The sequence below is a fragment of the Lepus europaeus genome, chromosome 2, assembly GCF_033115175.1.
Source record: "Lepus europaeus isolate LE1 chromosome 2, mLepTim1.pri, whole genome shotgun sequence".
NCBI lineage: Eukaryota > Metazoa > Chordata > Mammalia > Lagomorpha > Leporidae > Lepus > Lepus europaeus.
In genome coordinates, this window is record NC_084828.1 from 149,787,363 (window position 1) to 149,799,967 (window position 12,605).

At 42.1% G+C, this 12,605-nt stretch overlaps 1 protein-coding gene across 1 annotated transcript in view; it reads right to left on the reverse strand.

Annotated features, from left to right (window-relative positions):
* The window catches only part of NEK11 (NIMA related kinase 11), a 326,453-nt gene that overhangs the window by 133,728 nt on the left and 180,120 nt on the right, over positions 1 to 12,605 (reverse strand). The window contains exon 14 of the mRNA XM_062214781.1: positions 6,593 to 6,738. Coding sequence (XP_062070765.1) covers positions 6,593 to 6,738 — 146 coding nt within the window. The remainder of the gene's footprint in view (positions 1 to 6,592; positions 6,739 to 12,605) is intronic.

The window sequence follows — 12,605 nt, forward strand, 5'->3', positions numbered from 1 at the left end:
CCTGCCCTCAAGAGAACCTGATCCAAGAGTCCTCACAGGTACCTTGAGCCTTGCTCACCCCCTATCTGGTTCTCTGCCCCAGTGGCATGTTCCAATCAAAAGACCACTGCTACTTCTCCTAATGCTCTGTGTAAAAGGAATTCCAAAACACCTGGAGGACTTGGGGGGAAGGCATCGAGAACTTCCGAATTCGTTGGTAAAATGGGCCTGGGCAGCCCTTCGTCTTAGCAAAACTTAACACAGTCGTTGTAAAGAGACTTCTTAAAACAAGCACATCCATTAAGCAGAGGCTTGCCCAAGGGAGTCTGTGAGAAGTCATTAACGTCTCCCCGTGTGTCTTTTCCTGGTGTATCTCAGTCACTCATCGGTCTTGGAAATGACGGCCAAGGCAGCCAGGGAAAGACAGAGAGTCCAAGGAAACATACATCAGCCTGCAGCCCTGAGACATGCCCAGCAGAGCACGTGTTTCCCGTGACAGCCCCACACATGCTGTGCAAGGCCCTGCTAGGATGACAGCTAGGAAGTCCGTTCTGCCGACGTCTAAGCTGTTGGTTCCAGTTCAGCGACCACAGACTTCACAGAGGAGCCATCAACAATAGGATGATGGCTTGTGATACAGGGGTTACGGATGCTCTGCTCATCACAGCAGAGAAACATCTGGCAGGCAACGGCAATCAGGTGCTTAATAAAACCAGGCTGTGGAGGCGCTGCTTCTGTAGAGATGGCCGTGGTCGGCCCAGAGGACTAGGCAATCGATCACAGGGCGGCTCTCGGCTGCTTCCTTTGCAACAACGTTGATTTGATCGCTTACATAGAGGCCATTGGTATGGTGGCCACCTCAGAAGACCCTGACACATTCCAAGGTCAAGGGCAAGAGTAGGGAGAGGGGAGAAGAGGTAAATCTTGGAGACGGCTGCAGGCCTCACCCAGTTCACAAAGCTGACGGTGATGGGGGGTCTCAGTAGTGTACTTTCTGTACTGATAATAAAAGAGCCCAAAAGGGAAAAGATGACACCCATCACAAGCCCACACTCACTGCCTTTGGGGAAGGAGAAAGTATACTGAATTGCCAACAGAAAAAAACAAGTAGGGTTGTAATTACCTGTCTCTAATACAAATTGCCCCACTGAAATTTCCACTCCTGTTTCTACTACACCAAGCTCATTGGGGCCGATGGGTGTGCTGTAGTCGAAGAACACTGGCAGGGAGTGTGACGGACCTGGGCCTGAAGCATGATTCTTTCCCTAGCTGTGTGACCGTGGGCAAATGCGTCCTAACTTAGAAACAGCTCTGTCATCTGGAAACCAGGAATGGGGATAACTGCCCAGCAGAGTTTTCGGAGACGAAATAGAAGCCTGTCCATAGAGACCTATCATCGTTTCCCAAATTATTTAAAATCAGTCAATCTGTCACATCCCATGTGACAGACACACAGTCCACACAGTAAAATTACTGTCTCTATATTTACTCTCTGCCCTAAGGGATGTGAAGAAGGGATCATTTTTTATACCCCACTTATAAATCTCACTTTGACATTAAAGAGTTCTGGCAGTATTGAAAAAGACCATAAGATGTCTGAGTAACTTATAATAATAACAGCTAATGTCTGATTATTAAGTACTTTATTAAGTGCTAGGCATTATTCTAAGTACTTTGTTTTGAAGCTTCATTTAATCCTCACAACCACTCTGTGAGGTAAGAACCATTATTCTCTAATTTTTTTTGAAAGCATTTTTTATTCCAAATTTTATTTTTTACTGAGATCTATTTTCAATTGACTTTATACACATATGATTAACTATATGTTAAGTAACAAGTCAACAAATAGTATAAAGAAGAAAAAAAAAAACTTCCTCAACTGTCAAGACAAGGGCTGTTCAAGTCATTGCTTCTCAAAGTGTCAATTTCACTTCTACAGATTTCCTTTTAGGTGCTTTAATAGTTATCACAGATCAAGGAGAACATAAGATATTTGTCCATTTGATTCTATGTCTTAGCTATTGTGAATTGAGCTGCAATAAACATGGGGGTGCAGATAACTCTTGTATGTGCTGATTTCATTGCCCTTCGGTAAATTCCCAGGAGTGGGATGGCTGGAGGTCTACATTCAGATTTCTGAGGTATCTCCAAACTGTCTTCCATAGTGGTTTCACCAGTTTACATTCCCACCAACCGTGGATTAGGGTACCTTTTTCCCCGCACCCTCACCAGCATTTGCTGTTTGCTGATTTCTGTATGAAAGCTATTCTAACCAGGGTGAGGTGAAACCTCATTGTGGTTTTGATTTGCATTTCCCTGATGGCTAGTGATCCTGAGCATTTTTTCATGTGTCTGTTGGCCATTTGTTGAGAAGTGTCTGTTGAAGTCCTTTGCCCCTCTCTTAACTGGGTTGTTTGTATTATTTTTGTGGAGCTTCTTGATCTCTTTATATATTCTGGTTACTAATCCTTTAGCAGTTTCATAGTTTGCAAATAATTTCTCCCATTCTGTTTGTTGCCTCTTCACTTTCCTGGGTGTTTCTTTTGTAGTACAGAAGCTTCTGAATTAGATGTAATCCCATTTGTTAATATTGGCTTTGATTGCCTGTGCCTCTGGGGTCTTTTCCAAGAACTCTTTGCCTGTGCTAATGTCTTGCAGGGTTTCCCCAATATTCTCCAATAATTTGATGGTATCAGGTCATAGATTTAGGTCTTTAATCCATTTTGAATGTATTTTTGTGTAAGGTGTAAGGTAGGGGGTCTTGCTTCATACTGCATGTGGAGACCCAGTTTTCCCAACACCATTTGTTGAAGAGACTGTCCTTGCTCCAGGATTGGTTTTAGCTCCTTGGTCAAATATAAGTTGGTTGTAGATGCTTGGGTTGATTTCTGGCATTTCTATTCTGCTCCATTGGTCTATAAGTCTGTTTTTGTACCAGGCTGTTTTGATTATAACTGCCTTGTAGTATGTCTTGAAATCTGGTATTGTGATGCCTCCATCCTTGTTTTTGTTGTATAATATTGCTTTAGTTATTCGAAGTCTCCTTTGTTTCCATATGAATTTAAGCATCTTTTTTTCTAGGTCTGATAATAATGTCTTTGGTATTTTGATTGGTATCACGTTGAATCTGTAAACTCCTTTTGGAAGAATGGACATTTTGATGATATTTATTCTTCTAATCCATAAACATGGAAGAAATGGATAGATTCCTGAACACTTACAACCTACCTAAATTGAGCCGTAAAGACACAGAAAACCTAAACAGACCCATTACCAAGATGGAAATTGAATCAGTAATAAAGGCCCTCCCAACAAAGAAGAGTGCAGTACCAGATGGACTCACTGCTGATTTCTATCAGACATTTAAAGAACTAACTCTAATTTTTCTCAAGCTTTTCAAAACAATTGAAAGGGAGAGAATCTTCCCAAATTCTTTCTATGAAGCCAGCATCACCTTAATTCCTAAACTCATTAAAGACGTGACACAGAGAGAACTACAGACGAATTTCCCAGATAAATATAGACGCAAAAATCCTCAACAAAATTCTGGCCAATTGAATTCAACAACACATCAGAAAGATCATTCACATGGACCGAGTGGAATTTTTCCCTGGTATGCAGGATGGTTCAACAGTCACAAATCAATAAATGTGATACATCACATTAACAAACTGAAGGACAAAAACCATATGATTATCTCAATAGACACATAGAAAGCATTTGATAAAATACAACACCCTTTCATGATGAAAACTCTAAGCAAATTGTGTTTAGAAAGAACATTCTTCAACACAATCATGGCAATTTATGACAAACCCAGGCCAGCATCTTCTTGAATGGGGGAAATTTGGAAGCATTTGCACTGAGATCCAGAACCACACAAGGATGCCTACCTCACCATTGCTATTCAGTATAGTCCTGGAAGTTTTAGCCAGAGCCATTAGGCAAGAAAAAGAAATCCAAAGGATACAAATGGGGAAAGAGGAAGGCAAACTATCCCTATTTGTGGATGATATGATTCTATATATAGGGAATACAAAAGACTACACCAAGAGACTATTGGAACTCATAGAAGAGGTTGGTAAAGTAGCAGGATATAAAATCAATACACAAAAATCAACAGCCTTTGTATACACAAACAATTCCATGGCTGAGAAAGAACTTCTAAGACCAATTCCATTCACAATAGCTACAAAAAAAATTCAAACACCTTGGAATAAATTTAACCAAAGATATTAAAGATCTCTACAATGAGAATTACAAAACTTTAAAGAAAGAAATAGAAGGTGATACAAGAAAATAGAAAAAAAACCTAATTTTTACAGATTAGAAAACTGAGGCACAGTGGAGCTTAGTAATTTGCACCAGGTCATACAACCTGCAAAGGACAAAGGCAGGATCTGATAAAGGCAGTCTGACTTCCAGCCCTATGCTCTAATCGTTATGTCAAAGGTGGGGCTTCTGGGGCTGGGGAGTTCTATTCTTGACTTGGTGGTATTTGTCATATAGCGTATTCATGTGGTTTCCCAGATTTGTTCTATTTTATTTAAAAACCGTTTAGGGGCTAGTGTTTTGGCATAATGGGTAAAGCTGCCACCATAATGCCGGTATCCCATATGGGCACCAGTTTGAGTCCTGGCTGCTCCACTTCAGATCCAGCTTCCTGCTAAAGCACCTGTGAAAGCAGTGGAACATGGGCCAAGTACTTGGGCCCCTGGCTTCTGCCTTCAACCTGGCCCAGCCCTGGCCATTTTGGCCATTTGGGGTGTGAACCAGTATAGGGAAGATCTCTCCCTGCCTCCCACATCCCTGTAACTCTGCATTTCAAGTAAATGAAATAAAACTTGTGAAAAATTTTAAATTATAACATTAGTAGCTAAAATTTTCCCACTTGGTGCTTTGAGCAAAAATCAAATATACATTTTTCATCTCATCTGCTTTGCAAGCATAGGCACAGAAGGCTGGTTTCTGACATGTATTACAGGGCTACAGAAGCAAATGAAAAGCATGTCTTCAATTCATGGCAGGAGGCTCTGCTGTTTCTCATATTCCATCAGTGGGAATGGGAACATGGGATGAAGAAAGTTTTTATTTTGGCATTCTGAATCTGATCCCCTTTCCTTCTCTACATTATCAACATGTACTTTTTCTCTTTCAAAGAAACTGTCTCAAATTCTGGAGACCTTTCTTTTTCTCTTCCCTTCATCCCTTTACCTGCCTGACCACGTGCACATACCCTGCAAATTCCCTTCCCCCTGTCTCTCCTCTTATGTAGAACTGGAGGACATTTCTTATTGGCTGTACTGAATACTATGATGTGCTGGTTAGTCTTCATTAAAGTGGATTATGTACAGCCTTCTCTACACTCCAAAAATCATCTCTTCTAATTAAGTTTCCATTGACTGAGGTTCTCCATACTTGACTTTTTTAAATAGCTGAATGGTTTCCAGGTTAATAAAAGCTCTGTCCTCATGGAAGTACTGTAAGAGTTGCCAGGTGTATATATTAAGAAGAAAATCAGGCACCTGCACATAGGTTTCCTAAACTCATCTGCTTTCTGCTCATATCTCTTGCTTGTCCCCTTTCCTACAGACAACCAACAAAGAAAGCACATGTCGGAGCTATTTCTTGGTCTATGGCCTACATAGGGCTTAACAAAACTATTATATTTTTAAAGTCTTAATTTGTTTATATGAAAGGCAGTTGATGGAAAGAGAAAGAGATCTTCTATACGGTGGTTCACTTTCCAAATGGCTGCAACAGCAAGGTCTTGGCTAGGCTGAAGCCTGAAGCCTGTAACTCCATTGGGTCTCCCACATGGATGGCAGGGGCCCAAGTACTTGGGCCATCTTCTGCGGCTTTCCCAGGTGCATTAGTAGGGAGCTAGATTGAAAGCAGAGCAGCTGGGGCTTGAACAGGTGCTTTGGTATGGTTCACTGGTGTACAAGGTGGCTGTGCAACTGATGTACAAGGTGGTGTACAGTTTAACCTGCTGTGACACAATGTGGGCCTCTAGTCTTGCTGTTATTAAAGAGATCTGAGCTCTCAGGATATGAAAGTAGCTAGAAAGATCATCCCTTACACTAGGGATCTCTGGGTCACATTCCCAGCACTAAGTTCAGTATTTACAAATTTGCATTTGCATTAAATTTATAAATATGACTCAAAATTCTGATTACCAAGAAAATATATTTCAAAATCCTATTCTCCCTTCTAAAGAGGGTACAATGGATGCAAAGCACTGTGCATGTGGTATATACCCAATAAACACTAGTTACTATTAGAATTAGTAAGGCAAATATTCTGTGTTTTTGTCTGTAATGCCCAACATGAAGGAGAAACATAAATGTTAGACCTACAAAGACACCTGCGTTGTTCATTCATCAATGCAATGCAGATCAGAGTCTCAGGATTCCATGGGGCTCTACCTACCCCTGAGCCAATCAAAACTCATCACCCGGGGCCATCATAACAACTCTAGCCCCTCCGTCACCATTCAGGTTATAAGACTCTCTCTCTCTCTCTCTCTCTCTCTCTCTCTCTCTCTCTCTCTCGGCGCATCTGATCATTTCCTCAGATGGTTCCCTGGCTTCTGGGGGGGAGTGGCATATACCTGTTGGTTTGTTCTGTAACCATCCTTGGCCTCCCCCTCTGGTCCTGAGAACAAGATTTCTTCTTCCTGCTCCTCACTCTCTTCAGAACAGGAATCAAACACATCAGCATAATACTCTTCAGCCACAAACGGGTCTTCTGGGATAACTGAAATAAAGAACAAGCAGGTGTCATGGTCATTAAAACGTTAATGAGGCTAGGATGCTCCTGTTTTCCTGCAGATGCATGTTCTGTTTGCACAAGCCTGGAACACAGAGCTCAATCTTGGCTTCCTGAAGGGATTAGCAAAATGAACCCAGAAGAGGAAAGGATGGGGCCTTCCATTGGCAACCACCCTCTGAAGGTAAAAGAATAAAACCAGGAGACAAGAAGAAATGGTTTCTTTAGAGTCTGCATTTGGAGGCATGCATTCTTAATACAAAAAGAAGAGGGTTGGGAGCAAAGGCAGGAAAATGTGCTCTGGTTGAAGGGTCCTGTGACACAACACACAAGTTTTTAGCAGAGGCAGTGGGGGTGAAATTATGTCAATATTTTTCCTGGAAGTTTCTTTTTAAAGATGTCAGTAGTTGGCCCAGAAAAGATGGATAGGAAGTTCAGCAGTGACATTTTGGTAAGCCTGGGGAAATGTCACAATTCTTTTCTAACAGGCAATGAAGGGTTTCTGAAGTGGAATTCACTCTGGTGTGTCCTACATAGCCAACACTTAGTATTTGGAAAGAATCTCACTTCAGTCGGTGCCAGGAACATGAGTTCCTTGGTGCAATGTTATTAGTAATTAAAACAAGGTTGGTGCTTAGAACAATCTTCAAGGCCAAGGCCAGCTCACAATAAAGCACAGCAATATAAACTCTAATTTGTTAATGGGGGCCTAGAAACAGAGGCTCATCACTGGGTAGAGAGAGGAAGAAATTACATAAAGAAATTCTACCATGGTGAAACAGTGGGCATTTCAGACTTTGCACCACACTCCAACTCACAGACAAAATTATTCCTCTAAATTGTAACATGCAAGCACCGTTTTTCAACCCACTGTTGCTATTTTCTGTCTGGAGGGAAAATGCAGAATTTTGGGTCAGAATCAAGGCTTGAATCTAGGTCTACCACCTCACCAAAGAGAATCTGGGCGAGAGAATTCAACTGATGGAGTTCCATTTTCTCCAGTAGGATCAACATAAATCTAGCTATGACAATTCAGTCACACAATTCTTTTGACACCATCTGTAGACAGGGAAGCTTCATACAAATGTTCACTGAACTTCCACAGCCATAAAAATAAGCTCTTCATTAACCGGCTCCAGAATCCTTTGAAAGTAAAATATTTAGTGGATGCAGAATTCTCTGGAAGTAGGACTATTTAAAATCTGTTTCCTGCCTATGGTTTCAACTAAAATACAAGAGGCTGTGCAAAGGAATCAAAATCAGTCAGTTCAAAAAGACAAAATTTACATAAACTCAGAACTGCCTTTGCCAGCTCCTTCGGAAGGGGCACAGCAGGGATGTTATACTTTCCTGCATGCATTTCAATGCAGACTGTTTCCCTTCAGACCACCAATTTATAGTTGAGCATCAGATAGATGATTTGTGTGTAGGAGCTATGTTTCATAAAAATCTCTATTCACACTTGGAATGGTAAAGAGTATCATAGCATGAAAACTAAACCCACTGACAGGTCTCCAGTTTTGCCAGCAGGCAGCGACGTATGCTTGCTGAGTGCACTGGGAGGCAGAATCATATGATTTCCATATGGCTTCCTCCTCTTCTTCCTTCCCCTTCCCCTCTCCCTGAATCTCTTGTGTCTTCCAGAGTTGTCTGTTTTTTTTCTCCTCTCATTACTTCTTCTCCTCCAAGTCTGTCTCTTTGACAGTTATTCATTCAATCACTCATTTGTATTTTCTCCCTCTTGCTTCCTTTTTTCTCTGATCTTAATTCCTCTCCAATCCAGCTTTCAGACTTGACTGTGACACAATTACAAATATCACCTACACTGGTGCCCAGGGCACACACACATGTGCTTTTATGTCTATATGCACACAAATGTTTTTATAGTTGAAACAGGTTTCATGCATCAAGACTTACCATTCAAACCGCATGTGACACACTCTGGTCTCAATTAGGTTTTTTTTTTTTTTTTTTTTTTTTTTTTTACCTAATCCTGGATGCAGCTCAATAAACTGACCACTCAACCCACAGTTTGAAAAATACTGGTTTAGGGGTTGGCATTGTGGTCCAGTGGGTTAAGCCACTGTCTGTGACACCAGCATCCTACATCACAGCTCCGGTTCAAGTACCAACAGCTCTGCTTCTGATTCAGCTCCTTGCTAATATGCCTGGAAATCCCCCAGAAGATGGCCCAAGGACTCGGAACCCTGCCACCCACTTGGGAGATGTGGATGGAGTTCTTGGCTCCTGGCTTTGGCCTGGCTCAGTCCACATTACATAAACTTTCTACACTGCAGTTTTCTCATCTGTAAAATGGGGATTTTACACAGTTCCCATGTCACAAAACTATTGTGAACATGCGATAGCATGATGCATACAGAGTGCTGTGCACATGGTAAGAGCCCAGTGAGTATTCATTACTGTTGGAAGGAAAACACTTTGTAGCTTTGCCTGTAATTTCCGACATCAGGGACAGACACAAATATTAGATGATTACAACTGTGTGCCACATTTCTTTGTTTTAAAGGGGCTCATTTCTCAAAAGCGGTCCAGAATCCAATGGAAACCAGCAGTAAGGTGTCACGTCTCCAACTGGTTTCCATGCTGCTCGCCTGCACAGGGCCCCTGAGCGTTTTGCACGCTTCTCCTCCATGTTCATCTGGAGTCCCTTCAGGCAGCTCAGAGGGAACCTCTCCAGTGCAGGTTGACAGAACTGTTGCGTAAAGGGCTTCATGGTACACATTTTAGGTGTTGCAGGTTATGTGGCCTCTCTCACAACTGCCCGACTCTGCCTTTGTAGTGTGGAAACAAATGAGAAACATAAATGAGTGTGTCTGTGCTCCAATGAAGCTCTATTTTCAGAAGCAGGCAGGGAGTCAGGGTCTAGCTCTGTGACAGGCAAGCATTTCTCTTTCCGAAACACCAAGTCTAGCGCTGCCATATCATGGCTCGTGGAGCAGAGTCTCGGCCCCTTCCCTCTCTCATGCAAGATTCCCTCCTGTGAAGTCTGGCACAGAATGACAGGCCCAGGGGCAGGGGCTGCGTGTGGGAAGAATTCATGTCCAGCATCTCCAGAGCAGCATCCTTGACATGGCACAGATCAGAAAAGGGCTCATGTTCCAAGGAAAAGTGAAAAGAAACCTAAGTTCGTTCACACCGAGTTTGTCAGGCCACATGTGTTCTGTTTGTGGGCCCAATGTGAAGACTTGTTAGGCTAAGGCTCATTTCTCCTGTCAGCGAGGGGAAAACGGTCTGTGATAAATAGCTGTGACTTCCTCACCGCCTGGAGTCAGCCCCGTGGCAGGTGTGGCAGAGTGGCCTTCCAGCTCCCGTCCATACAGGACAGCGGTGACACAGTGCATTTAGGGAGGGGTCCAGTGACAGCTGCCCAGGCTTGGACACCAATGGTCCAACTCCATGTTGGAGAAAAAAGAGAGGCCATTGTCTTGTTCCAGGAAAGCAGTGCTCTTTATCAGAGCCTAAAATTAAGACCCAAATAAACTCCTTCCTCAAATGAGGATCAGGGTCCCTTGCAGGGCTTGTTAAAGTGCAGCTCACTGGGCCCCGCACCAAGGTTGCTGATACAGCAGCTCTTAGCCGGTACCTAGGCATCTGCATTTCTCACAAGCTCCCAGATGATGTTGATGCTATTGGCCAGAGTCGTACTCTGGGGACCACTGCACTATGGCGTGACAAGCTCAAATAAAAGTATGATCACATGCAATAGATGGGACACTTCAAAACATTCATACCAAATAGAATTAAAAGATAAGCTCATTTTAGTGGAAAAAATTTTGAAATCTCTGCATGAGCTTTTTCAAAATCCTTCATAGAAGAACAATTATAAAATATATAAGATTGTCTACTATGGCTATGTGTTCCCATGTTTATATGCTACATACAACTCATGGACAAAGGAAGTAAACTTTACTTCTATTGGAAGAGTTAAACTTGTGCTGCTTACAGTTTCTATGGATTTATAAATAATAGGACTATTCCCAAGTCGTTGATGGGGAAGAACAACTCTGAGAGTGAGTAGCCCAAAGATTTTGTCTTTATATTTGTACAGTTTTAAAAGCACATTCACTATTGCTATAACTAGTACTCAAACAGTATTTTACACTTTGTATTTCTGTGTGGGTGCAAACTGTTGCAATCTTTACTTAATATATGCTAAATTGATCTTCTGTATATAAAGATAATTGAAAATGAATCTTGATGAGAATGGAATGGGAGAGGGAGCAGGAGAAGGGAGAGTTGCAGGTGGGAGGGAAGTTATGGGGGGAAAAAGCCATTGTAATCCTTAAGCTGTACTTTGGAAATTTATATTTATTAAATAAAAGTTTAAAAAAAAAACTAAAAAAAAAAGCACATTCACATCTGTTATTCAATTTGATTATTGTAACAATTCTTCAGATTAGACCAGGATGATATCTTTATGTCCATCTTCCAGGTCAGCAAAATGAGGCTCCGACAGGTTAATGGCCAACCAAAGGTCACAGAGCTATGTGGATGTTGGACACAAGATCAGAATGCAAATTAATTAACCCAGTGCACGGTTCAAAGCAGACACTAAAAAGTTCTTGTTGGATGAATAAATGCATAAATTTCTAAAAGATGAGCACTTTCAAACTACTTCTCAGCGTCACTTGACAGTAATTTCCTGGTGTTTTCCAGGGTGAGCGGGATGGGGAGGAGTAGAGGAAGACAATACAGATTTTTTTTCCCCCCTAAGAGCCTTCCTACAATCCTCTTTCTCACATACCTTGAACTTTTATCTCAGCTGTAGTGATGCTTGTGAACACCAGAAAATGTGTTTATACTGAGATTGTTAGCCTCATGCCCAGGGCTACAGAGTTTGAGGACTTGGCCAAGAAAACCCAGAGTTGATGGCACACACTGTTGGACCACGGCTCTCTCCACGTGCCCTGCACTCTGTGGCACTCACAGATTCCCTGCATCTCGGAATGGTTACTAATGGTGTCAGATTTAGTATTTGCTGAGCTGGGTGGCTGAATGACTGTGATTTGGGAAACCCAGCAAATGAATGTGCACCTTTTTGCCTCTTCTCCGAGGAAGCACAATAATACTCCAAATATACTTTTTTAAAAAAAGATTTATTTTTATTGATTTGAAAGGCAGAATTATGGCAAGAAACAGAGAGAGACGAAGAGGGAGAGGGAGAGAGGGAGAGACCTGCCATCCACTGGTTTACTCCCCAAATGTTCTCAATGGCCAGAGTTGGGCCAGGATGAAGCCAGGAGCTTGGAACTCCAACTGGGTCTTCCACACAGGTGGCACAGGCCCAAGGACTTGATCCCTCTTCCACTACTGTCCAAGGTGCATTAGCAGGGAGATGGATAGGAACTGGAGCAGCTGGGAATAGAACTGGTGCCCATATGGGATGCTGGCATTGAAGGCAGTGTCTTAAGTGGCTTCATCACAACACCAGCCTCCCAAAGATACTTTTTAAACTGATTCTTATCATACCCACCATCCAGGGGAAAGAATCTCTTTGAGAAGACAGGACGGTGTTTATTCCCACTGTGGTGGGGCAGGTGAAGGTAGGGGGTCCTTAGCGTCAGAGAGCTGACCATGATGTCTTTCATATTTCTCCTCCTTTCCTAATTTCCTAAAAGAGGCAATGACTCTACCATACCAAGGCAGGAAATACACAACACAAAGGCTTTTAAAGCCATAATAAGAACAAATCAACTTATCATATGTCAGTATGGCCTCTCCAAAGACCATTACAAATTGAGAATGACAATACTCAGAATGGTAATTGTTGTTATTACATGGACAAGGCATATATCAGAGAATTTTTCATTTTCCCCAAAATGACATTTGTGAGT